Source organism: Penicillium robsamsonii (genome assembly GCF_028829455.1).
Source record: "Penicillium robsamsonii strain IBT 29466 chromosome Unknown utg000001l_segment0_segment0, whole genome shotgun sequence".
In the NCBI taxonomy this organism is placed as follows: Eukaryota; Fungi; Ascomycota; class Eurotiomycetes; order Eurotiales; family Aspergillaceae; genus Penicillium; species Penicillium robsamsonii.
Genome location: NW_026643219.1, coordinates 4,913,120 through 4,938,908, shown reverse-complemented (window position 1 = coordinate 4,938,908; position 25,789 = coordinate 4,913,120). Strand labels below are relative to the sequence as shown.

At 50.5% G+C, this 25,789-nt stretch overlaps 11 protein-coding genes across 11 annotated transcripts; 7 read left to right on the top strand and 4 right to left on the bottom strand.

The window, feature by feature from the left end:
- Positions 1–259: 259 nt before the first annotated feature.
- On the top strand, positions 260–1,457 carry N7447_001940 (uncharacterized protein; the record flags this gene model as incomplete). Its single annotated transcript, XM_057226216.1, has 4 exons — positions 260–410; positions 469–473; positions 564–662; positions 762–1,457. 4 exons carry the CDS (start codon positions 260–262, stop codon positions 1,455–1,457), a joined length of 951 nt encoding a protein of 316 aa, XP_057090232.1.
- A 273-nt stretch (positions 1,458–1,730) lies between these two features.
- On the top strand, positions 1,731–2,043 carry N7447_001939 (uncharacterized protein; the record flags this gene model as incomplete). Its single annotated transcript, XM_057226215.1, has 2 exons — positions 1,731–1,852; positions 1,881–2,043. 2 exons carry the CDS (start codon positions 1,731–1,733, stop codon positions 2,041–2,043), a joined length of 285 nt encoding a protein of 94 aa, XP_057090231.1.
- Positions 2,044–2,170: 127 nt separating this feature from the next.
- Positions 2,171–2,829, bottom strand: N7447_001938 (cytochrome c oxidase subunit VIb; the record flags this gene model as incomplete). The annotated part of the gene is made up of 6 exons (XM_057226214.1): positions 2,171–2,205; positions 2,265–2,328; positions 2,389–2,470; positions 2,531–2,561; positions 2,676–2,678; positions 2,763–2,829. 6 exons carry the CDS (start codon positions 2,827–2,829, stop codon positions 2,171–2,173), a joined length of 282 nt encoding a protein of 93 aa, XP_057090230.1.
- A 270-nt stretch (positions 2,830–3,099) lies between these two features.
- Positions 3,100–3,715, top strand: N7447_001937 (uncharacterized protein; the record flags this gene model as incomplete). The annotated part of the gene is made up of 5 exons (XM_057226213.1): positions 3,100–3,159; positions 3,226–3,241; positions 3,339–3,401; positions 3,464–3,476; positions 3,616–3,715. The coding sequence occupies 5 exons, from the start codon at positions 3,100–3,102 to the stop codon at positions 3,713–3,715; spliced, it is 252 nt and encodes an 83-aa protein (XP_057090229.1).
- A 281-nt stretch (positions 3,716–3,996) lies between these two features.
- Positions 3,997–4,514, bottom strand: N7447_001936 (RNA-binding protein; the record flags this gene model as incomplete). The annotated part of the gene is made up of 2 exons (XM_057226212.1): positions 3,997–4,134; positions 4,194–4,514. The coding sequence occupies 2 exons, from the start codon at positions 4,512–4,514 to the stop codon at positions 3,997–3,999; spliced, it is 459 nt and encodes a 152-aa protein (XP_057090228.1).
- A 445-nt stretch (positions 4,515–4,959) lies between these two features.
- On the top strand, positions 4,960–9,185 carry sec31 (putative protein transport protein (SEC31); the record flags this gene model as incomplete). Its single annotated transcript, XM_057226211.1, has 8 exons — positions 4,960–5,168; positions 5,229–5,345; positions 5,409–5,514; positions 5,568–5,801; positions 5,859–5,945; positions 6,002–8,738; positions 8,789–9,087; positions 9,141–9,185. The coding sequence occupies 8 exons, from the start codon at positions 4,960–4,962 to the stop codon at positions 9,183–9,185; spliced, it is 3,834 nt and encodes a 1,277-aa protein (XP_057090227.1).
- A 473-nt stretch (positions 9,186–9,658) lies between these two features.
- Positions 9,659–11,008, bottom strand: N7447_001934 (peroxisomal membrane protein PEX14; the record flags this gene model as incomplete). Its single annotated transcript, XM_057226210.1, has 1 exon — positions 9,659–11,008. The coding sequence occupies one exon, from the start codon at positions 11,006–11,008 to the stop codon at positions 9,659–9,661; it is 1,350 nt and encodes a 449-aa protein (XP_057090226.1).
- An 883-nt stretch (positions 11,009–11,891) lies between these two features.
- On the top strand, positions 11,892–13,181 carry N7447_001933 (PAPA-1-like domain-containing protein; the record flags this gene model as incomplete). Its single annotated transcript, XM_057226209.1, has 3 exons — positions 11,892–12,705; positions 12,762–12,868; positions 12,930–13,181. The coding sequence occupies 3 exons, from the start codon at positions 11,892–11,894 to the stop codon at positions 13,179–13,181; spliced, it is 1,173 nt and encodes a 390-aa protein (XP_057090225.1).
- A 562-nt stretch (positions 13,182–13,743) lies between these two features.
- Positions 13,744–14,031, bottom strand: N7447_001932 (uncharacterized protein; the record flags this gene model as incomplete). Its single annotated transcript, XM_057226208.1, has 2 exons — positions 13,744–13,901; positions 13,977–14,031. 2 exons carry the CDS (start codon positions 14,029–14,031, stop codon positions 13,744–13,746), a joined length of 213 nt encoding a protein of 70 aa, XP_057090224.1.
- Positions 14,032–14,334: 303 nt separating this feature from the next.
- Positions 14,335–21,257, top strand: N7447_001931 (uncharacterized protein; the record flags this gene model as incomplete). The annotated part of the gene is made up of 2 exons (XM_057226207.1): positions 14,335–20,835; positions 20,892–21,257. 2 exons carry the CDS (start codon positions 14,335–14,337, stop codon positions 21,255–21,257), a joined length of 6,867 nt encoding a protein of 2,288 aa, XP_057090223.1.
- Positions 21,258–22,276: 1,019 nt separating this feature from the next.
- Positions 22,277–25,710, top strand: N7447_001930 (Glycoside hydrolase family 71; the record flags this gene model as incomplete). Its single annotated transcript, XM_057226206.1, has 8 exons — positions 22,277–22,405; positions 22,462–22,873; positions 23,054–23,185; positions 23,254–23,618; positions 23,991–24,010; positions 24,211–24,793; positions 24,880–25,239; positions 25,318–25,710. The coding sequence occupies 8 exons, from the start codon at positions 22,277–22,279 to the stop codon at positions 25,708–25,710; spliced, it is 2,394 nt and encodes a 797-aa protein (XP_057090222.1).
- Positions 25,711–25,789: the final 79 nt, after the last annotated feature.

The following is a 25,789-nucleotide window of genomic DNA, read 5'->3' as shown; positions in this document are numbered from 1 at the left end:
CGAGAATATGATTGGTACAAGTCATAAGTCCCCATCAAGGCACTTGATCTGATTGGCTGATTCTTTGCATTTCAGCGGGTGGCCGAGTGGCTTCGGCCTTCTGATTTGTCTCCGTCGGTATTAGAAGGTCAAAAAATTACGTCAAGTCACGTTCGCAAAGCCGAAAAAAGGTCCAAAAAAAAAAAGCATATTTTTTTGAACACTCTCTCCCCCGCCTTTTTTTATTTGTACATTTATAGGGGTCTTGTTTCTCAACAAGATGGCAGAAGGCAAGATGTTAGAGGTTGCTCCTCACTCCCGAGTGCCCGTTCAGAAGCCCGCGTCAAAGCCGAAGCAGGTGCACTACCCGTTTTGGTTTGGAGGGTCGGCCTCATGCTTTGCTGCCTCCGTGACGCACCCGTTAGATTTAGGTATGTGCTTCTTCTTCTTCCTTCGAGTCTATACTATTTGCTGACTTTGTGTCCATAGTTAAGGTAATCCTAAGCTCCCAGTCGTTCCTCCGACGGTCTATTCACGGCCGCGATTCCGACCCCCGACGCTGATATCTGTTTGTCGCATAATAGGTCCGGTTACAGACTCGTACGCCCGATGCTCCGAAGACTATGGTAGGGACATTTGTCCACGTTGTGAAGAATAATGGCTTCACGGGTTTATACGGTGGTGTACGTGACCCCAAATTCCAGTCGATAGCGAATACCTTGCGGTTATCAATAAACAAGCACAGTTGGCTAACGAAGGACGGATTGGATATGGGAATATAGTTGTCAGCCGCGATGCTACGTCAAATCACATACTCCACAACGCGCTTCGGTATCTACGAAGAATTGAAGTCGCGCGTTGTCTCGCCCACCTCAGATCCCAACGGCACACCCAGCCTCCTCACTCTCATTGGGATTGCCTCCGCCTCTGGCTTCATTGGCGGCATTGCAGGCAACCCAGCTGATGTGATGAACGTTCGTATGCAACACGATGCATCTCTCCCTCCCGCCCAGCGACGCAACTACCGACACGCATTCCACGGACTCATCCAGATGACCCGGACGGAGGGATTCAGTTCTCTCTTCCGCGGAGTGTGGCCTAACTCAACTCGCGCAATCCTCATGACTGCCTCGCAGCTCGCTTCTTACGATACCTTCAAGCGCATGTGTATTGAGAAGGCTGGCATGGCTGATAATCTGAGCACACACTTCACGGCCTCGTTCATGGCAGGCTTCGTTGCTACCACTGTCTGCAGCCCCGTCGACGTGATCAAGACTCGTATTATGACCGCTTCTCATGCGGAGGGTGCTAGTCATAATATCGTTACTCTTCTGCGTGATATCTGCCGCAAGGAAGGCCTGGCATGGACTTTCCGCGGCTGGGTGCCTAGCTTCATCCGTCTTGGTCCCCATACCATTGCCACTTTCCTCTTCCTCGAGGAGCACAAGAAGCTCTACCGCAAGCTGAAGGGCATTTGAAGATCCAAAGAGTGATTAACCCTTTTTGTGACTCTTTTCCCCTCCCCCTCCCCGATTTCACCCAATATTACAGCGTTTACGCCTTCTGTCCGATATATCATCGGTATATACGATTTTTTGTCATTTTCTCTGGCTTTCTATCTGGGTGGTGCACTTTGGGACTCATGCCCGCCATTTTCATTTTGGCTTGTATATAACTTGCATTCTTTCGGATGTTTCTTTCATCGAAGATTCGGAGGACGGCCGGAGACGGCCTTGGGGCATATCTAGAACATGGTCCTCTGGCCTTGTATAGTGTGCCGGATGATGTATTTTTCTTGTCGGAGCTGGGATTACATAGAATTAGATAGATATACACCGAATCGCATTCAAGAACATTTCTGCAAGGATGACGGGTTTCTACTGAATATTCTAAGTTGACAGTCCAATCGTTCGCAATGATTGCAAGCATCTACTGGTGAACAGTACTGTAGGACTGCTCATGCTTCAAAAGAGTCATAACAAGCACCAGCTAACAATACATTTCTCTCTACAAATACGGCGAGTTTATAACACATTCTTGCTTTACACAGGCGGAATGACCTAGGAAATAGAGGGGTTGTGTCCCCGAGTGACCCAGTAGAGTACATTGGAACTTGTCGATACATAAAAATTTGACACGCCTCATTTGACCAACCCAAAAACTTGGCCAACCCAAAACAGCTGTTGGTCATCTATTTGTCAAGCTTGACAGGGAAGTTACCAGCCTCTGTTAACACAAATTAGTATAAATAGACACATATCCAGAAGGGACTTTTGGATGCGTACCGCGCTGACCGTCCCAACGATCGGTCCAGGCCTTAGGGCAAAGAGAGCGGAAGGAGTGGTAGAACTGCGAGAGAAGCTGTTAGAAGCTGCTAGGTTTTCATCATAGTATCGGTGTCGAAATTACCTGCTTGCAGGGACGGAAGTCCTCGCCCTTGGCAGTGGTACACTTGTAGTAGTCGACATAGTTCTGCCAGCAGTGCTTGGTCCTGTGGAGCAAATTAACGTTAGATAGATATAAAACACCCAAATAACAGCTTATCACGTACTGGTTCTGCTGGGGGAAACGGGCATCGTAGCCTGCGATTTGATCGAAAATTGTCAATTACACCATACATCAGCCGATCGGGGGATATCGGTCCACGCGCATGCGACGAGCGAAAGAAGCGGGGGAAATATCTAAGGTTTACGCACCAGCTGCAATTAAATTATTAAATTAGCCATTGACTCTATATAGGGCTCCTGGCCCCGGTTTTCGCGGGAGGGGGTTAGTGGACTTACCAGTGACGAACTTGAAGGGCTTTGTCTCGAGGACCTCATCGGGGTCGGCTTCCGGAATGGCACCCATATTTGCGATGTGTAGCTTCTTGAGAAACAACACAGAGAAAGAATTGGAGTGGAGTGAAAAGAGAGGAGGGGAGAAAGTGAGCCGGGAAGAGCGACGTTGGGTGATTGAAGCTGCGAAGTGCCGGGTATGACCGCGGGCGGTCAAGCGAGAGCCACTGAGCGTCTCGCTTTTACACCCGAGCCAGTCACGTTCTTGGAAAGCTGGTGTTCCAACCTCGTCCTCTATCCCACTCTTCTTCTGCTTCTCCAGGGTTGAACCACAGATCTCACCATGTATCCCACTCGCATGCTGCGGATGCAGCCCACTCGGGCCTTTGCTTTCCCTACTCCTGTATGTTCTTCCCTTCCGCAATTCTGTGATCATACGATCGGCTCGGTTACTAACTTTTGTCTGTAGAAGGAGCAACAAAGTGGTATGCACCTCTGCGATCACCGGATCCGGTCATCAACGGAGTCATGTAGAATGACTTTACTCCCACGAGAACAATTGAACTAACTATGCGCCTCTAGCTCACACTATCTCCCAGCGCCTGCGCCAGCTTAAGCGTGTGCCCCCCGAGTTGCTCCCCATCGGTATGTGCCATAGTCATGACTTCACAATATGAAATTTAGCTAACGGTGTGTTTGATATTCAGGCTTCGTCCTCGCGTATGTTTCTCCCTGTTGGATACTATTTGCCACTTGATTCCGGGATAACATGTCCGACGCATGCCGGAATTTTATCCCCTATATCCCTTCACTGGCAACCAAGCTCATGTCTTTCCCCGATGCTAACTCCTAATTCTAGTGTTGCCATTGGCGCTGCTGTCTACTCTTGTGGCAAGAAGCTGATGACCGACAAGACCCTGCGTCTTCACCGCAACAGCCCCGAGAGCCGTGAGCACTAAATGTACCACCATGTTTCTTTGAGCTCTCAGAATACGATCCGCAGTTTTGGATTCTTATCGCTTGTATTGTTGATTAGGAGAATTTGAAGCCGATGGGCATGATTTGAGAAAAGCCATTGGAGAAAAACAGGAATGGGCTCGAGATTGGAGCCCGTGTACATATTCCGGCTTGCTTCCTGAGCCCGAATCCTGGTTGTGTAATTGGCAAATTGTACTGTCGTGTGTGACTGTGCTTTTTTGTTTGTCATCTTCGTCGTAGCTATCGTAAAGTGTAGCGTGCTTCATTCGGGCTTCGGCCCAGCAACATCTAATTGTTCCAATCCCTGCATAGCATCTTGGGGACGACTGCTTGCAGCCTGAGCTTCCTCCGCTGCTATCCGATCCTCCTCGCTAACAGCATGCTTGGCCAAATACCCCTCCTATAAGATATACCGGTTAGTATAGATTGCGAGTAGATATAAAATCGAACCCAACGCACCTGTTCCCAGATCGCAGTCTTGCTGCCTAGTCCCTCGTTGGCATCCTTCTGTGGCTTTGCAGCGGCGACTTTGATGGTGCGCCCATAGATCTCGCTGCCATCCATATTGTCGATTGCCTCTTTGGCGTCTTGCGGTAGTTCAAATTCCACATATCCAAATCCACGGTGAGTTTCGGCCGCGTTGGGTTGCTCCGGTTTGGGTAGCGAGATATCAACAACTTCGCCGAATGGAACGAAAGCTTCCGCAAGGGTGTGTGCGGTCACTCCCTGGTCAAGACCACCCACGTAGATGGTGCTCTTAAGCCGCGTTGTTTCGCTCATGATGTGTAGTTGCGCTTCGGGTCAAATTGGTAGACCGTTTATTTGGGTGGCAATGTGGCGAGATCACACAGGGTAGAAGAATCCAGGAGAAAGGGATGTGAAACCAACAAAGAAAGCTTTTTGTTCGAGACTCTAAATCCAAGCTGTATCTTGCTATCAGCCCAGAACGGAAGATTGATATCACGTGCAGCTCACCTCGGAGTGTTTTGGCGAGTCTTAAAGCGGTCTAGCGTGAGTTCCCCGGTCCCTCCAAGTCCAGGAGGCCACTTGGTTACTGCTATACTTGGAACATCTAGAGCATCACCCCATTGTCAATTATTCATAGGGGGTGGTTCTTGATCCCTCTTCTTCCACATTACCTGGGTTTTATTGTTCCTTGGATCATATATTTCACATACTCTATTGGTCTTGATCCTCACCAACACATACTTCCCCTACCATCATCATGGTGCGTCTAAGGGAAATCCCAAGGACGGCCACCTTCGCCTGGTCACCCGGGGCTGCGTCGCCATTGATCGCAACTGGAACTCGCGCTGGAGCTGTCGACGCCGACTTCTCTAATAAGACATGTCTCGAGCTGTGGGATCTGGGCCTTGACCGCGAAGATGCGAGCGAGGAGCTGCAGCCGCTAGCTAAGCTTGATACCGACTCTGGGTAAGTGGGTCTTTGGAAACATGAACGAGGATGAGCGTACTGACCGATTCATGTAACTAGCTTCAACGATGTGGCCTGGACGACGTCCGAAGATAACAAACGGGGTGTGATTGCGGGTGGCTTAGAGAATGGCTCGCTGGAGCTATGGGATGCTGATAAGCTACTTGCTGGATCCAGGTTGGTTGAACCCTACATATGGAGTCACATTCCTGGGATATCTTGCTGATTGTTCAATTCCAGTGATGCGTTGATCTCAAGAACCACTAAACACAGCGGCGCCATCAAGACCCTTCAGTTCAACCCGAAACACCCGAATCTTCTGGCAACCGGTGGCGCAAAGGGAGAGGTAGGCTGTGATTCTAGAAGAACGGATTGGATATATGGCTAATTACTGGATAGCTCTTTATCTGGGATTTAAACAACATCGAGAACCCATTCCGGTTGGGCAACAACGCGGCTCGCACCGACGATATCGATTGTTTGGACTGGAACAGGAAGGTTCCCCACATTCTGGTGACTGGTAGCAGCTCCGGCTTTGTGACTGTCTGGGATGTCAAGACGAAAAAGGAGAGTCTGACACTAAACAACAAGGGCCGGAAGGCTGTCAGTGCAGTCGCATGGGACCCCGAAAGGGTATGTTGCCACCTCCTACGTGGTTATTCCAGGATTGCTGACCATTTTCACGCCTAGCCCACAAAGCTTATCACATCGTCACCCCTCGAGTCAGACCCAGTGCTCTATGTCTGGGACCTGCGCAACTCCCACGCCCCGGAGCGGGTAGGTTACTCTTTCGGAGCCCAGGTGTGACTTGATACTGACAATGATTTGTATAGACACTCACTGGCCACGAGTCCGGTGTGCTCTCACTTTCTTGGTGCGAGCATGATCCAGATCTCCTCTTGTCTTCCGGCAAAGATAACCGTAATATCTGTTGGAACCCACAAACTGGCCAAGCATATGGAGAGTTCCCCGTTGTCACAAACTGGACTTTCCAAACCCGCTGGAACCCCCACAACCCGAACTTCTTCGCAACCGCGTCATTTGATGGAAAGATCTGTGTCCAAACCCTGCAGAACACGAAGACCGATAATGCCCAGGCCATCGCCGATCACAACCAAGCCTTGGACGGCGAAGACTTCTTCAACAAGGCACAAACGCAGCCCCAAGTCTCCAAGTTCTCTCTCCCGAAGGCTCCTCGCTGGCTTGAGCGGCCTTGTGGTGCTACTTTTGGCTTCGGAGGTCGGGTTGTTTCCTTCGGTCTGACCGAGAAGGGCTCTCGTACATCCACTATCAAAATCACATCGTTCGAGGTTGATGAGAGCGTTGGAAATGCCACTGAGAGCTTTGAGACTGCATTGAAAGAGGGCGATATTCGTACCCTCTGCGAGTCGCGCGCTTCAGGTGCTTCCAATGAAGCAGAAAAGGCAGACTGGAAGGTGATGCAGGCTTTGATTTCCGAAAACCCACGCAAGAACTTGGTGGAGTACCTGGGATTCCAGGATCAGGTTGATGATGCTGCCGATAGTCTTGCCCAGCTTGGGTTGGACAAGAAGGAAGGCGAGAACACCAATGGTGCTGCCGCCAAACCCGCTGAGGTTAAGAAGCACAAGCGTTTGCAATCCATGTTCGATGCCAACCCCGAAGGTGACAGCTTCCTTTCCGAACTGGCTGCTTCCAAGGGTGCTCAAACCAACAACCCATTCCAAATTTTCAATGGCTCCGAAACCCAGGCAGAGCAAAAGATTACTCGGGCCTTGCTCCTTGGAGAGTTTGAGAAAGCTCTGGATGTTGCCCTCAAGGAGGATAAGATGTCCGATGCTTTCATGATTGCTATTTGTGGTGGCCCGAAGTGCATCGAAAAGGCGCAGGAGTACTACTTCTCCAAGCAGGCTAACGGTCCTAACTATATGCGCTTGCTCGCCTCTATTGTGGGTAAGAACCTATGGGATGTGGTGCATAATGCCGACTTGTCCAACTGGAAGGAAGTTATGGCTGCCTTGTGTACCTTTGCCGACGAGAAGGAATTCCCTGACCTCTGCGATGCTCTGGGTGACCGCTTGGAGGAGGAAGTCCAGAACAGCGATGATAAGAGTGCCCGCAAGGATGCTTCTTTCTGCTTCTTGGCAGGCTCGAAGCTTGAGAAGGTTGTGGCGATTTGGGTTGAGGAGCTCCGTGAGAATGAGCAGAAAGGACTTGAAAGCGATACTGACAACTCTTCCTTCTCTATCCACGTCCGTGCTCTGCAGGGCCTGATCGAGAAGGTTACTATCTTCCGCCAAGTGACCAAGTTCCAGGATACGGAGCGGAACAAGGACTCGGATTGGCGCTTGAGCGTCTTGTACGACAAGTACATTGAATATGCCGATGTTGTCGCAACCCATGGACGCCTGGATATTGCCCAGAAGTACCTCGACCTTGTCCCTGAGAAGCACCCTGAAGCTGAGGTGGCGCGCAACCGTATCAAGCTTGCCACGAGACAGACACCCCAGAAGGCCCAGGCCGCTGTCGGAGCCAAGTCTTCCTTCAAGCCCCTCCCGCAACAGCCCAATATGTACCAGCCACAGCAAAGTTACAGCCCTACTACTACTCCAACACCGGCTGCTCCTCCTAACATGTACGCGCCTCCTGCGCCTGCTGTTACCCAGCAGGCCAACCCATATGGCCCTCAAGCGACCTCGCCAGCTCCGCCCGCCAACCCCTACGCTGCTATGTCGACGGGGGGTGCCGGTGCCTACGGCCCGGCAGCTGGGTATCAGCCAACTCAGGGCATGAGACCTACCGGTTATAATCCGCCATCTGCATTCGGTGGACAGCAGCCCACAGGTGCTGGTGTCCCTCCCCCTCCTCGTGCGTCATCTACCCAGTCGCCGGCCAACACAATCACCACATACACAACGGCCACTGGTCTACCTGCATGGAATGATTTGCCAGAAGGCTTTGCGAAGGCTCCTACGCCCCGCCGTGGAACTCCTGCCGCAGTCTCTGCGCCCATTGCCTCTCCTTTCCCCAACCAGTCACCCAACATGACTCAGGGACCTCCCCCGGTTGGTGCTCCACGTGCACCATCGGTGCCTCCCCCGCCAAAGATGGGCTCGGTGCCTCCGCCGCGCATGATGTCGCCGTTATCTGGTGGCCAAGGTGTATCTAACATCCCTGGACCTTCCCCACCTCCCCCTGCCAACCCGTACGCTTCCCTCCCTCAGTCACCGCCGCTGAATCAGGGGTCAACCATGGCTCCCCCGGCATCGATCCCCCGCGGAGCATCACCTTACAACGCGCCTCCCAGCATACCACCCCCAACCAACCGGTATGCACCAAGCCCGGCTGCCCAGGCTGCAAACCCCCAAATGCAGCCACGTGGCTCAGTGGCTCCTCCCCCCAGGCCGTTGCCTCGCCATACGCCCCACAAGCAGTATCACAACCACCCGCGGCAAACCCATATGGGCCCACGGCGCCTCTTGCTACACAGCCTCCGCCTATGGCCCAGGGCATCCCACCGCCACCTCAGGGATCTAGACCTCCCACAGCCCAGTCGCAGAGGCCAACTCCTCCGGCTCCCAAGTATCGTGAGTAATCCCAGTTAAGAACAATTGATTCCAGCCAATTGACCCTTATTACAGCCCCTGGTGACCGTTCACACATTCCTGCAAACGCACAGCCTGTCTACGAGATTCTATCGGCAGACATGCAGCGCGTCAAGACCCGGGCCCCTGCTGCATTCAAGGCACAGGTTGATGATGCCGAGCGCCGCTTGAACATCCTCTTTGATCATCTCAACAACGAGGATCTGCTCAAGCCTAACACCATTGAGGACATGGCGAACTTGGCCCGCGCAATCCAGCAACGTGATTTCAATGCTGCCCTCGCTATTCACGTTGATATCATGACTAACCGGACTGACGAATGTGGCAACTGGATGGTGAGTGAACCTTGGTCCTATAGGATTTGAACAGTCACTAACAAGTTTTACAGGTCGGTGTGAAGCGACTAATTAGCATGAGCCGCGCTACTCCGTAAATGACACCCTTGTACCTTGTCGGGTGGAGGGAATGCTAAAGGCTTGGTATAACTTACGTATATCTGGCCTTGTTTTCTCTATACTTCAGCGTTTCTCTAAAGTTTTCTCATTTTCCTTGTCCATTTTACAATTAATGTCTTGCGTATTTTCTTCCGTTCCTATTCTGTCTGGGCACATGAGTCCGATCGTGAGCAAAGCGAAGCTTGTCCAACGCCTCTTAAGTGTGATTGATAGTATTAACTACATGATGTCTTTTTATTTAGAATGCTAGACAGACATAAGTCAAATGAGGATATTGGTTTTGTTTTACAGGTCAAGTGAATATATATATCAGAATTCAAGCTATGATTTCGTAGATGCAACCAAGCAAATGAAGATATAAACCACATAAACCTAGGTAAATCACCTAGGAAATCCGATGTAATCTATTTACATTCATACAATCGCACCAAATCTGCAAGATCCAACTCCATTACCGTCCACCGACGGGAAGACCACCAAGCCGTCCACCCCGACTAGCAGGGAAGTTACGCGCACTCAACAGCGCACCCTTCACACCGCGAATATCAGCCCTAAACCCAGCAATAGCCTCATCTTCCGCCTTCCGCAGCCCGGAGTTATCACTCGAGCCCGAGTTATTGGAATTCCAGACACCGTACGACGACCCAGAAGAGTACGTAGGACCACTATAGATCAACCCATCACAGTAATGGTGCAGCTCCGTGAGACGCGTACGCATAGAGTCATCCAGCGTACTCGCATCCTTCTCCGAATCGACAATCTCGCGCAGCTTCGAGGTAATAGACTCAATGCGGCTGATGTGGTTGTTCACCGCAGTTGATGGAGAGATGGCCATCGAGTCCGCCGAGTTGACGACGCCTGTGGTGCTGGGAGCGGGAGTAGGCTCTGGACTTGTCTGTGTTGCGACGTCCCGGTGGAACAGCTCGGTTGGGTCTGAGGTGATTGACGAGGCATCGTCGTCTTCTTCGTCGCTGTAGGGCTTGATCTTGCGCGCTGTTAACTCTGCCGGAATAATGGACACGGTCTTCTCCAGCTTCTCGTTTAGCTTTTGCAGGTTTGCTTCGGCTGTGCTGGCGAGCTCGTGTCGTGCACTCGTTAGGTTCGCTAGCATTGGTTTCACGAGGTACTCGCTTGCACCGTAGATACTTGCTCCTAGGCCTGCGGCGCCATATAATGTGTATAGGAGGCTGCGCATTGTCACGAGAGGCGGTGGCTTGGAGGACTCGAAGAGGAATTCAGGGTAGGTGATTATTGGGGGGACGTCGCGGGGAGCGGGAGTTGGCGCTGGCGCTGCTGGTTGCGATTGAGGCATGGTGTTGGAGGGTGGCGAGGAGGTGGTAGGAGGAGGTGAAGGGGTGGCTTCGGGTTGAGTAGGTGAGGTATATGGTGTCTCTTCCTGTGTTTTGTCCTCGGCGGTGGTTGAACTGCTGCTCGCCTCTGCGTTGCGGGAGATGCCGAGGACCTGCTCGATATCGTCTGAGCTCAGGCCTTTTGACTCGAGGAATGAGACCTTGCGATCTGTTGGTGCATCGCGAATTGACTCGTCTTCTAGGAATTTGGATGCTTGGTCTAGGAGAGCTTGTCGGGATGTGGAGGGTGTAGTTGCGGGCGCATCGTCGGAGGTCGGCGATGGCGACTCCTCGGCGGTCTTATTGGGCCTCTGCCATGAGGGAATAGATGTTGGTTTGGATGTGTCGTCAGGCATGATGAGGTATCTCACACATTCGCTAGAGATATGAGAAGGCGAAGACGTTGGAAGGGAGTAAAGAGGAGAGGGAACCTTCCCCAGACTTGGGGCCATGTGAACCCGACCTCGGTTGTTACGCCGGCTACACCTGAGGCATCAATATTGCCGTACATCTTGATAGAAAATCCATCACACTGATATTTGTTCACTTTGTACGAAATACTAGAATATAATGTTCTTTACGTCAAATCTAAATCTAAGTTGTATTTTTTAATTATATTTAGGTAGCCATATCTGAATATCCAAAATAGAAAACAAAAGATACACATGTACCTGCACTGTTCTATACCGAAAATAGCCTGTGAGACGAAGCCTTACCACCTGACTCCAGCTCCTATTGAAGGCTATAGAGTCCTAAACATCAATTATTTCTATATTCTATCCAGAGAGATTAATTGAATATCGAAAGATCATATAGTTCAAAACGGCGTACTCGAGACCGCCCGGCAGAATGGACCTCGCAGTACTTCATTCGTTCATCCAGCGTCAGCGACTGGACATTTGAAGAACCCGAAACCTTAGAGAAAAGTACCTGTGAGTATGGCGTTTCCCCTGTTGATGCGTTCCTTCCTATCTGCCCATGGCCCCCCGGGCGTTGGTTAGACTCCGAACCCCAGGGAAGAGAGAAGCCCCCAAGAAACCCCCAAGAGCCTGATCCCCTGTAACCAGTGCGCTTTGTTCGCACTGGGAAAACTCCCCTATAGAAAGCAAAGCTGTATCTTCCCGGTTTGCAACTCCGCCTCGCCGGGGATAAAGTGATTGGATATTCCTTTCTTCTCTCGCCATCCAGAGTTCCCCTCCCCCAAAGGCTTAATGGCTTAGTTCATACTGCCACACACTTGCCTATCGACCTTCCCTGTCCCGCTTCTTTTTGCAGTTCTGCTTTTTGCATTTTTACTTTCCCAAAGACTTCTGTCACACTCCTAAAGCCGCCACCATGTCGCTCCGTCGGTCCCTTCGATCGCGAAAGACACGAGATGATACTCCGGAAACAGACGCTAACATGACCACCAGGTCTACGAGACAAACTCGCGCTTCTACGTCTGCATCTGCCTTGATCTCAGTCTCTCGATCTGAGTTGAATTCAGGAGATCGAAAAAGATCTCTCCGTCTTACTGTCAAAATGCCCTCCAGCAAATTGCGGGAAGCCACGGGTGCTGGTCGCGCTGCTGGACGGCGCTCAGTCAATGTATTCCGGGAAGATCCCATTGTTTCGGGACCCCGCTCCAGTCGGAACCGAAAGAAGATTGTAGAGGTTGCTACTAGCGACGAAGAGGAAATCGACGACCAAGAAGAGGATGAAGTTGATGATGAAGATGCCCCTGGAGATGATGATGATGATGAGGAGGAGGACGCCGATGCCGACGCTGACGCTGATGCTGACGGTGACATTGATATGGACGACATGCCGCCTCAGCCGCCTGCCAGGCGCGGTAAGATCAGTCCTCCATCTCGCGCTAAGCCTCCCAAGAGTGTCGAGGCCAAGGAGATGGAAATGGAAGAAGATGATGACGAAGACGAGGATGATGAGGAAGAGCCTACCTCCGACACGGATGAAGATGCCGAAGCGGAGGGCGATGATCAGGATGGAATTGCAGTCCCAGACGTCAATGTCGATGATTTGGATGAGCTTGATGAAGAGGATGAAATAGACGACGGCATGGATAGTGATGCTTTCGCCATTCAAAGTGGAAAGACCACCAAGCGCCAGCGAGGAAATCTTGGAAATGATTTCTTGCAACTTCCCATGGGTGAGAAACTACAGCCGATCTAACAATCTGCCGAAACTGAAGCTAACTCAAAACAGAGCCCCAGGTCAAGAAACATTTGACCGCCGAGGAGCGCCAGATGCGTCGCGCAGAGATGGCACGGCGAAGGAAGAACCTGAGTGAGAAGCGGAATGAAGAGGAAAAGGTATGCGCAGAAAGTCACTTTATACACACATTGGAGAACGGCCGCTAATTCTGAACAACAGATGGACACAATTAATCGGCTGCTCAAGAAGCAGGCCCCCAAGCGGCGTGGTCGACAAGCGGCCGAGGCTGCTGATGGAACCCCCGGCCAAGAAATCGCGGAGGCCGAGAAAGCTGACCCTACCCTGGTGCGGTGGACCAGTGGTCCAAATGGCTGCAGAGTCAGCGTTCCAGAAGAATGGCTGGGTACACCTGCTGGGCGTGTCTTTGGCGCACCTGCAGTTCCCGCGGGGAAAATGGTCGAAGAAGTTTGATCTTACATGCAGGAACTACAACGGATTGGCGCTTATGGAAGGATTTTCTATTAAGGTATTCGGGAATGGACTACATCATTTGCAAGGGACTAGGGTTGATTTTCTGCGTGTGCTGCGAACGGCGTTCAAAACGCGCCTCTTCCAAATGTCAAGGTTTAAAGGTCATGCAATAATACATCGACTGTTTCAAATGTTTCCAGATACACATGGATACGCCGAGAGAAACCCGGCTTTATATTCAACTAGTCGGAAACCCTCACTAGTACGCAGGATAGCCAATTCTAGGTCACCATAGTACTCTACCCACAATTATACTTCAGAATTGGGCCATTGTGCCAATTCCATATATACAACGGCCTCCAGGGCCGGTCATAAGACCCGACAAGTGTGGCACAGCGAGACATATGGTGCCGTGTGCGCCGGAGCCTCGGAGGGCGGGGAAGAGCACGATTTCCAATAGAGAATGGTGCGTAGAGAACAGACTACTGGCACAATCATGCTTGGTGGTACTCAGGTCAATTCAGTGTTCAGAATGCCACTTCAAGGGGGACGCCGGTCATCGTCATTGAGTTGTCGACTTGGGGTCTTGCTGGAAGTCGTCTTTGGTGGGAACATTGGTGTCCTGCTTCAGAGCAGCACGATCAGACCGAGGTGAGGTCTTCTGAGCCTGCTCTTTCTGATATTGAAGTTGCTGGAATGTCGGTTGGAAGGTATAGTAGCCTGGAGCAGATAGAAAAATTCGAGATTAGGGACTGATACCAGACATGAGCTATTCTTGCAGTATAGTTGCTTTACCTGTGAAGACACCCACGCCAATAGCAAAAAGGGCAGGGAAGAAATTGCGACTCATTTTGGAGGGATTGAGGTAGACAGCGAGGTCGAATCGCAGTTGGCGGTTGGAGGTTGCGGAGGTAATGCGGCCCCGGGGGAAATCGGTTATCAGTTGGCTGATTAGCAGCCGGCGCGTCTGCTAAATTGCTCCGTTGGCACGCGTCAGAATCAAATCCGCAGCATTCAGATAGTTTGAATAGTTGTTTGACGTTTGATTTCCTCATGTTTCGCGAATTTTGACCTGAAAATTATTTCCCTCACGTTTTCATCGCCCCAAGATCACCCAATGACTGTCTAGAGACATGGGGGATCCCCGCCAAGGATGCAAATGGAATCATGGCGACAACGAGGATATGTCCCCGACTCGGACGAGGAAGATGGCTTCGATTTTCTAGATGCGAAGAAGGGCAATGCCGGAAATAGCCCTGTTCTCGAGAATCTCGAATATATCGACAACCCTTCATCGTCACCGAAGGAAGGGACGACGAGTGTAACGAAGGAAGAACGGGCTGAGAATGGCTCCATCACACTCTCAGATACGGAGGAGGTGGCTCGTCAGGATATGAATCGAGCAAGTCCTCACCTGAAGAATTCCGCGCATGACGAAACGACGCCCAAACAAAGAAGAGGACGCAAGACTTACGGACTTCGATCGTCCTCTACGAAATCAACGAATCGCCGCAGTGGCGAGCTGCAGAATACCGGCGCTCCTGCAAAGGATACACATAGCATATACGATTTCCCAGCGTCATCACAGGAACACGACAGGCCTCAGTCGAAGCCCTCTAGCCGCGAGTCTACACCGAAGCCCTTGAAGACCAAACGGCCTTCGCAATCACAAGTTATAGCAGAGCCACACATCTCAGAGGGCCACACACATGATGAAATCTCAAGCACTAGGAGCTCCTCACCTGACGAGTTAGCATTGATTCCTCAGCCAACTCGGAAGAAAAAGCCTATGGTCAAGCATGTCCAGTCAATAGAGCCGCCGCCATTACCACCACCACCACAACAGGAGACTTCAGAAGATGACTCTCCATTATCTTCTGTACCGTCATCCTTCGGCTCTCCGCCGGCCAATGATTCTACAGAAATACACGCCGATGTTGTGACGGAGGCAGAACCAGAAAGACCGACGGGCAGACAGGCAGATATACGGAACGCAACGCTCGCTGAACTAGATGCCAACTCAGACGACGTATTGCCTCACCTCGATATCCCCGAAGAAGTGTTGCGAGAATTACCGCATGCTGCGCAAAGAACATTCCGAAAGCGCAATGCCATCCAAATGCACCCGTACCATTTGGAACAGCTCAAGTTTGCCCAGCAACTGCAAGCGCGGGGAGTCAAGCCTTTTGGTCGGCCTCCACAGCAAAGACAGCACGTCACCGATGAAAGTCAAGGGCAAGATTCATATGATCCCAATGCACCTCCGTCAAGTCCTCCTCTTGAAGAGTATCTTCCACCAATAAGACATGAACGGCATCGTGGCCCACAATCTGCTGGGCAAGGTCGGGAACACAATGACCCCGAGCATCCTCGGCCATCGCAAGCTCATCTGGCAAAGCGACAGAAGACTTCTCATTCTAGAACCCCCAAAGAACGTCAAAATTTACACAAACCGTCCAAACCTCGTGGCATTAGAGACAACAATACAGCTACTGGGAATCAAAACGGTATCTCCATATACGAGATATCCTCTAGCCCCCCACATACAGGCCGTTTATCTTCAACCTCAAGAACCTCTCGTGCCTCAGAAGAAGGGTTCCGGTTTCCTCGTGGGTGGTCACCACCGGGAGAAGTTGGGAAACCTGGGGCACAGGAAACAGAAGAAGCCGGCGAGCTTCAATTATCTGGTGCGGGCACAGATGATGACGAGGAAGTACAGTCCATCTCATCCAACAGCCAGAGTGATCAAGAAGAAACCAATTCAGATGCTGAAGAACGTGAAATTCGACGATTCCAACGAATGATTCGAGGAGCGCTCCCAGCGTCACATGCTCGCCTGAATCAGAAGCAAATTGCAGGTAAAGAAAAAGCCGCGCAATTACTAACTGATCGTCAAGCTTCTTCGCAACGACCGGATGGAAAGGGTGTTGCGCGAAAGCTCATCCGAAGGGGTGATCGCTCAAGGCAACCAGGAACACAACCATCAAGAGGCTTGTTTGATCTTGGGGATTCTGACTCGGACGATGAGGACAACCGAAATGATGCTACAGAAAATGCCTCCATAGCCAACGACTCTAGCCAGAAGTTGACTGGCACTTTTGGACTCGAAGACTCCTTCGCTCTGGAAGGGGGTGATATATCCGAGGATAATCGCATCGACTACATGTTTGCGTCTGCTCCGCGCAACTCAACAGGTTCTCGGCACAAAACAAACAGCCTAAAAAGGCCAAAATCGAAACAAAGTTTGCTCAATGGGGAGAGACAGCCGAAGAGACCTCGACAAACCCGAATGACTGATGCCTCGTACAGAGCACGAAGGATTAAAAAATCCTCCAGTGCCAAACGACCAAGGATAGGAATATTGGATGCACCAGATGTTGCCACAAAGCCTCGCCAGGAGCAATCGCGACTGCTCCGGGTAGCAACAAGACGACCACGCTCACGCAAAGATGGAGGCAGGCAGAGCCCTACTCAGAAGTTCGTGAAACTGGCCTCAAGGGAAGACACAGTGGATGCAAATGAGTCTTTGCGAGATTGGAAAAGGGGAGCTATTCGGCAGGCAAAGATCAGCCCACCTCGCCCCAGAGCCCGGCAACACCGGCACTGGACAACAAATCTTTCGATTCTCAGTACTCGAACAAAGTCGAACACTAAAGATGGCCGGATACCGAACCAATTCCTTGATGCAGAGGCAGATGCTGATGTTTCGAACACCGATACAGAGGAACTGGAACAGGCACAGGCACCACCCGAATCTAGCGCAGTATCAGTCTCGCCAAACCAAGTCCCAGTAGCCGTGTCCTCGTCCCGTCAGAAACCAGAGCAGCATGGTCACACATGGGTCGTTCCTAGGAATGTTGCCATAACAACTTTGAAGAGGAACACCATTAGGCCTGCGGCAACTAGCTTGGCAGGCCCTGTTAAAAACCAAAAAGTGGTTCCCGCTATGTTCAACCAGTCATTGTCTATTCTTAACAGACATTATAAGAACCAGCGCACATCTAAACCTTACAAGCCCAGTTTGACCTTGGATCGATATGTCTCCGACAATGGATCATTGAGTACTGGAGGAAATTCCTCGCCCATGAATGTTTCTGCTGGTATTGCAACCCCAGCTGAAGCACGAACTCAAAGACCAACCCAAAGAGCCCCTGTATCTCGACGGCGATTGAAGAAAAATCCACCCAACCGAATCAATCTCGATGCCGACGAATTCCGTCATAATCCAGATCCTGCTACCATAGTCTCCGATGAATCAGAACTTCCTACCATAGCAAACGTCGGACATGCACGTCCTTCGTCTTTTAGTGTCGGCGGCCTTTTCAACTGGCAACGCTTCTATCCGGTCGACTTCGGAGTATCATCCCTACGTGACAATACATTCTTCCATGAGACTACATTCATCGGAAGCGGGGAATTCTCTCGTTCGTTGCGAATCACAGAGCGGGACTTCGATGGGCTTACCGCTTCATTCTCCATACAGCCCAGAGAAGAGACATTCCAATGGAGTCGCTGGAACGATACAGTATCATCGGAGATGGGGCAGGTTTTTGATGTTATAATCGATAATGTTGAGCGGAGTGCTGTTACCTCCCCGGATACGGGTATCACGGCTGCTCTGGGTGTGGCTTCGAGGTTATACAGGTTGTTGGTCAAATACACCACGGAAAATATGGTCTTCATCGACCCGGTTGATCGTACGGGATTTGTCACTAGAGCAACGGGGCTGGTCTCCCAGGTGAGAGACCCGTTGATTGCGTTTCTGGCTAGCGATGAATACAACAAGAGCGGGCTCGTCAAGATTGCTTGCTTCAACATGATTTTCTCGAACCAGATCTATCAGATTGCTTCTCATCGGCTCGTCGGCCCTGTCCTTGCGACTGAGGCTTTGGATCTTGTCAAAATATCCGCTAAAGACGTTGCAGGCTTGATTACGTCCAAAGCCGGTTCTTCTGAGTTTAAAACGTTGTTCAAGGAAAACAGCGAGCCTGAACGCCGCGAGTCGGGGATTCGCGATGAGTATCCATCGGTGGAGGCTTACGTTGTCACCAAACATCTTCTGCGCAGCTCAGACAACTACAAGGGCTGCTTTGAAGATCTTCAGCTTGAGACTTTCAACAATGAAATTATTCGCAAGGAAAGGGATGTGGGCAGCCTGGAGACTGGATGGCGTGGCATATTCACGGTCTTGCCCTTCAACGAAATAGATCCGCTTGGGGTTGCGCGCCCTGGTTATCAGTTGACAGCTGTCAATGACAATTGGAAATTAGTCAAACGGCTTCTCGCCCCGGCCCTGGACCATTTCGAGTCCAACTCTATGGCACATCCCATCTCATACAACAGCTACTGTCGAACCTTGTTCCTCAGATGTCATCGGCTTATCAATTCCTGGGGGTGGAGAGAATGCAAACCTATTCTGGACACGCTATTCGACTTCTTTGCCAAGAATAACCTCCACAACCTGCATCTTGAGGAAGCTCGTGGTTCACCCTCATTTCTTGATGAACTTGATAACAATCCGTCTCTGGATGCCCGAGTGGGGGAACCGTGTTTCCACACATTTCTCAAGATCGTAGCGAGTGGTCTTCGCTTCTTGGCGAAGAGATATGACAAGAAAAAGATTCGAAACTTTGCCTGGCGTCTGCTACCCAATCACGGTCGTGTATACCCGAAAGAGAAGCCATTGCAGCATGAGGATCTCAACGCACTAAGAAACCACCACGATCTTCTTAGTACCCTGTACTGGGCTGTTCCAGATGGGTGTCGCCCTCGACTGGAGACGATACGCAATCTGGTCCATCCTGCCACTTCGCATCGTGAAGCATGCAGCATTAATTTGCGCTCATGGTCAAGACTTGTTCGATTCAAGCTTTCTACGGATGAAGATGTTGCGGGACTAGATCCGTTTGGGGACTGGCATGGCTATTTCGTTACGGAGCTGCAGCAAGAGCATTCAAATGCTCGCAAAGAAATCGAGGCTCAAAACACAGGTGACAATCGGGCGTCTCAACAGCATGTGGAACGCACAATCTCCAAGAACCAGCGGCAGATTGAGACCTTGTTGAGCAACGCGCTTAGGGGGCTACAGATTGCTGTCCAGCTAGCTCCGAAGCTGGAGCATGCACGCAGGCTTGTTCTGAAAACTCCTTTCGAGTCTATCCTTACACTTTTCAACCCCAAGCTCCCGCGCGTGAACGTCGTTGTCTCCGAGGCACTGCAGGTCCTGGTAACGTACACCCAGAAAGACGTTCCAGCTACATCCACATCAGATGCTCCTGCGGTAGTAAACACGGATGAGGACAGCCAGGAGTTCGGTGATTGGGATGCCATTCAGGCTGTTTGGGACCAGCAAACGTCTCCCAGCGAAGGTATTGAACATGTAGAGAAGACTTTCCATCCGATTGTTTCTCGTCTCGTTTCGAACTGCTTTGGTGAGGACCACTGTCCAGAGGATGCGATTCTTCTCAGTGTGATAGAATGCTGGACGTCAATTGCCCAGGTTCTCATTCGCCATGGCCTCCGGAATTGGGACAATTATTTGAGCGAGTTCGGCGATGATTCCTGGACCCGGCTTCGACAAACAGTTCAGACAAGAAAGTTTGGCCCGCTCTTCCTTGCGGCATGTATCGAAAAAGACGCACATATTGTCTCTGATTGCCGGATTCAAGTTATGAGTATGTGGATGTCATCGCTGGTCGAGCGCTCCTCGATGTTGAAATTTCAACATCGTCTCACTGAGGCGCTTTTGAACGGAAGTCCCACAGATCCCTTGCTTGCCAATCTTCCGTTCTCTAAGGATACAAAAATTGGCCGGTATACAATCACATTGGAGGAAATTGGCTCTCGGCGACTATCTCTCCTCTCGAGTTTACTGTCTAATATGCGTGAGCAGCTCCAGGGCATGGAACTTTCTGGTAATCGGAACTTCTCTGTGACAAAACAAGAGCACTCCGAGATGCTTCAGCGGGTGATGACTTCCATGAAAGACAACTACCAAGAGCTAGGTAATGGAACAGTGCAGACTGCTCAAGGAGAATACGTCGAGTTCGTTCAACGTGTCATCGGTTTCCTACAGCAACATACCAGCGACATCAAGCCCATCGACCCCTTCTTCACGGATCCTGCTTCGTTCCCTTTGCCGTCTACGGACCCACGCTACATTGTTGCGAAGCTCAAGCGCTACGAGTCGAAGTTATCTTCCAGCAAAGAGATCCAGACCTTGACCGGGTTCGTCCAGAGCATTTCGGAGCGTGCCGCCATTGACGGCCAACAGAGTTACCTGGTTGACCAGCTGCACACATCGATGAAGAATACCTACGAAGCTGGGGACCATGACAAACCCACTCTCCGCGCTGTCCTGTTGCAATGCGTGTTTCCAGCGTACCTTCAAGCGACGCTTCCTAACCGCGCCGCCTGGATCCTCAGCCGTCCCATCATCCAGACCATCACGCTGGAATTCAAGAACATGCTGTGTACTATAGACACTCTGGACGAAGTCTGTGTGTCTTCGGTCATCGACATCATCGACGTTGTGTGCCGAGCCTCCTGTCAAGCACTGGGTTTGGTCGCCTTCCGTCGCCATCGTCTACAAAGTCCTACAACTTTATTCATGCTTGCCACCTTCCTAGACATGATCTCCTCGGCCCTGCCAGTGGTAGATTACATTGATCGAGCTGCCGGCGCAGGGGGGATATTATCACACACATCGAGTGGATCCGCGATTTCGCTGAAGCCGTGAGCAAATGTCTACAAATCACAGATTCAGACATAGACTCGCCCTCGAGCAATGTCCATATCACATTCCCTGCGATCCCGCCGCCCTCCGATAGCAGGAAAACCGAACTCTTCAGCACTGCTAACAACCTTGCCTCGAATGACCTCAAGATTTATCTGAGAAAATGGTCTCATCATCAGGATAAGTACTACTTTACTCGTCCTGGTCATGAGTCACAGGAGGTCACAATTGAGCCTGAGATTGCTGTTCTGGTGGCTAGTCTGAGTGAAGCGCAGAAGGTCTTTGAGGATGCGGTGAGGGGATTCGTCGATCGTGCAAAGGCCCTAGAATTGGTGTCTTGACTGCGAGGTTATTCGTTTCGGTCTTTATATACACGGCGTTCTTGGGGGAAGTTTTAACGTGTCACGAATATTAGAAAGGAATCAATAATGTTATATTGTGCTACATTTTGTGTGGGTTTGTCGAATCGTATAATACGGACTACTTACACTTAGTGGCGATGTGTACCTTCTCCGTCAGAAGCTATAGTGTATTCATTCTCAGAATTGAAGAACATTCCGAGAAGCAAAGAACAGAGTGCTGCATCATGCAATGCATTCTGCCATCGGGTCCAATGCAAACAGTCCAGAAACAATCAGGGCTGCATGTCCTATACTGGCCTAGATATGCAGGCCACCACAAAATAACTAGTTAACTAAGTTATAATCTCCGTTGACCGCCATGCCTTACCTGCATTTCAGATTCAACTTGTCATACATTAATCCCTCGAGGCGCGTTTGGCGTGTTCTGATGGTATTTCAAGGTGAATAGCACATTGCGGAAATCGATTTCCCCGTATTAAATAAGTCATGCGTATGGCACACGCGCAAAAGCCTCGGATAATGATCTGTCATCCGGCCATATCGGTATTGATCTATGACCTGAGTTGTACCAATCATTTCAATATGCCCAGCACATTCATTTGCCTCGATCAGCTGGCATATAAAGCCTGATTTGCGACTAGTGTACGCACTGTTGCATCTCAATGGTTGAGCCCGTTTCCGGTAGGCCTGGGTAGTCGGGCGATATCATCTGCATATGCATAGAAAAATAAAAGTTGGAATCACAGGGGAAATCTGCGAATACTACACAAGCTCACGTGGAGTGTCGGGTGTTACAGACTTGTCCAGGAAGAGAGAAACAAGTTTTATACTCGCCGTCAGAGTTATTGTCCAAGGCTTTTATGGGTATTTTAGTTGTCTCGCTTGACTCGTTTCGAGTATAGTGCACTTTGGGAAGTATAATATCAGAGGAATTAGCTATATAGTCTGATGGGCCTCGGAAATGCACACCAAGGAGTCAACTTATAGATTTGGCGATTATGATTTGGAAAATCCTCTTCAGTGTTGCAGCCATATTGGCCCAAATCCTCCCAGCCTTAGCTGCTCTAACTCTCGATTCGCAATTGACTAGTCAATCGCCAGGCAAATATGTCTTCGCCCACTTCATGGTATGTCAGCACATAGACACTTATCATTCCCCATCATCAACATAAATCACATCTAGGTCGGCATAGTAAAGGACTACCAGTTATCAGACTGGAAAGAAGACATGGCCGCAGCCCAATCTATTGGCATCGATGCATTCGCACTGAACTGCGCGAGCATAGACAGCTATACACCAACCCAGCTAGCCCTAGCCTACCAAGCAGCCGAACAAGTCAACTTCAAAGTGTTCATCTCCTTCGATTTCGCCTACTGGACCAACGGGGACACAGCAAACATCACAGAGTACATGAAACAATATGCAGGCCACCCGGCGCAGATGCAATACAAGGGAGCTGCGGTAGTCAGTACATTTGTTGGAGACAGTTTTAACTGGGATCCCGTGAGACAGGGCACCCGGCATCCAATTTATGCATTACCCAATCTCCAAGATCCAGCCGAGGCTGCCACCGGCCCTGCCAAGAGCGCTGATGGTGCGTTCTCGTGGTTGGCTTGGCCAACCGATGGGGGGAATAGTATCATTCCAGGACCGATGACTACCATCTGGGATGATAGATTTGTTCATTTCCTGGCGGGGAAAGCTTATATGGCTCGTTAGAGACCCCTGCATTTGTTGTGGTCTCTGAGTTAATAGGAAACTAACTCGATGATAGCCGTCTCACCCTGGTTCTCAACACATTTCAACGTCAAAAACTGGGTTTTCGTTTGCGAGAATCTACCAACACTTCGTTGGGAACAAATGCTTTCTCTTCGGCCAGATTTGATTGAAATAATCTCATGGAATGGTATAGTAGCACTATATTCCGGGGAAATTCCCCAGAAAAAGAGTCTCTGCTAACGGGCAGTTATATAGACTATGGCGAGTCCCACTACATCGGCCCGTACTCAGCGCATCACAGCGATGATGGATCATCCCAGTGGGCAGCCAACATGCCCCACGACGGCTGGCGTAACCTATTCAAGCCCTATATCGCAGCTTACAAAGCTGGCGCAAAAACACCTACCGTAGAAGCAGACGAAGTCGTGTACTGGTACCGACCTACGCCCAAGGGCGTTGTGTGCACGGGTGATACCCTCTCCGCACCAATGGGTGCTAACATGCTCAGTGATAGTATCTTTGTCGCGACTATGTTGACAAGTCCCGCTACTTTGACTGTGCAGAGTGGGGGTAATGCTCCTGTCAACATTGATGTTCCGGCGGGGATTGTTACCTCGAATGTGAGTATGGGGATTGGTGGGCAGTCTTTCAAGGTGACGAGGAATGGACAGACGATTCTGAGTGGTCAGGGGGGTTGGCTGTTAAGGACAATTGCGTTCATTATAACTTCAATGTTTATGTTGGGTTGGGGGCTAGGAATTGATAACTGCCGATATCAAGTGTAGTATATTAGTATACCCCAAAGCTAAACTACTTTCGAAAAGATCGGACTTATCCCCGCAGATAGGGTATGTCCCTTTTTCTCTTTTTCTTTTGCTATTTCAATTCATTGCAGAGCAGAAGAAAAGTCTTTAACCCCTCTATCCAGAAGGTCCACTTTTCTTGAATCAAAGACATGACTCCTTATCGCCGAGTTGCTGTTATTGGAGCAGGACCCTCCGGTCTGGCAGCTGTGAGAGCACTTGAACAAGAGGGGTTTGATTATATCCGGGTTTTTGAACGAAAGAGTAGGGTTGGCGGCTTATGGTTAGCATGTCCCGTTATTTGACTCTTTTTCTTTTCGGTCCTTGGGGGCCGTTGATACAAGAGGAACTTCCATATCATAGATCCGCACTAAGTTTCGATAATACTGTTTGCTGACCGTCCATCTAGGGCCTATGACCCGGAACCAGACAGTTTTCAAGTGAACACTCAAAGCGAGGGCACTAAAATTCCTTGTGAACTGGGACCCAGGACTCCATGTCTCATGCCAGCGACCCCGGAGCCCCAGGGTCTCCGTGGATCGGCCTACGATACTCTCGACACCAATGTCGGGGCCAGAACAATGGCCTTCACGCATACGGCAATGCCAATGGCCAACTCGATAGCCTCAATAGAGAAATTCGGCCGAGACAATCCAACTCGACCGCGTCGCACTGTTCTGCGCTATCTGGAGGAACTATTCATTCCATTTTTACATTTACTCCTGCTTGACACCACTGTTGAAAATGCTGTGAAAACAGATGATGGTAAATGGAAGCTCACACTACGACGACGAAATGTCCAACTTGGCACGTCAGATGGACCCAAAGATTACTGGTGGGAGGAGCAATTTGATGCATTGGTGGTAGCTTCGGGACATTTTACAGTTCCTAGTCTTCCTAATATTGAAGGTCTAGTCGAGACCTCCGCCGAGTTTCCGGACAAGTTTGAGCATTCCAAATCCTGGAGGTCTCCGGACTCATATGTCAACCAGGTGCGTCATGATTGAGAGAAGCAAGCACGATGAAAATGTCCCGTTTCAGTCCCCTGCATGCTGATCATTTTTTTGAATGATTCTAGAGAGTTGTCATCGTTGGCGGCGGCATATCAGCTGCAGACCTTGTTGAAGACCTCCACCAAATCGTCAAGGGCCCGCTGTATGTCTCCCGACGTGGAAACGTGGGATTCCTCGAAGATGCATGGCGTCTGCCCAACGTGGTCGATAAATCGACCATCTCGCGTATATCCCCTGCCGCCGGTGGCACGGTAGAATTCCAGGACGGAACAAGCATCAACTTCGACAAGATCATCTTCGCAACGGGATACAAACTTTCTTATCCATTCCTACCATTCCAGGCTGTTACCCCACAGAACAGACTGGACGGATTCTACCAGCACATTTTCCGTATCGGGGATCCCTCCCTTGCTATCATCGGACAGGTGAGTCTCCCATCGAGTCCATTAGCGATTACAGCATTCGAAAACAGTTGGTGGGAAATTGTGCTGACTCGCTCACAGGTCAGAGCAGCAATTAGCTTTCGCATCTACGAGTATCAGGCTGCGGCAGTCAGCCGTTTCCTGGCCGGGCGTTCTAAAGACTTGCCAAGCAAAGCAGAACAAGATGAGTGGGTGGAACAGAGACTAAAGCACAAGGGTCCTACCGAGCTGTTCCACGAGATAATGCCCGATTTTGCGGAATACTATGGCTGGTTGCGAGAATTCGCAGGCTGTACGGAAGGAAAGCCCACGGAATATCTCTTGCCGGAATTTGAAGACAATTGGATCCAGAGTGATATAGAAATCCTGCTAGCGAAGAAAGAGCATTGGGTGGCTCTCCGGGCTAAGAACCGTGCGTTGGATTACGAAAGTCAGCATGCGAAGACCGGTATCAATGGCGGCATCTCGCGTTAAACGGTTTGCCTTGAGATCCAAGGAGAGAACGCATGTTGAAGTGAGGCAGCCGCTTCTTCCTACTACGATTGAACAGATG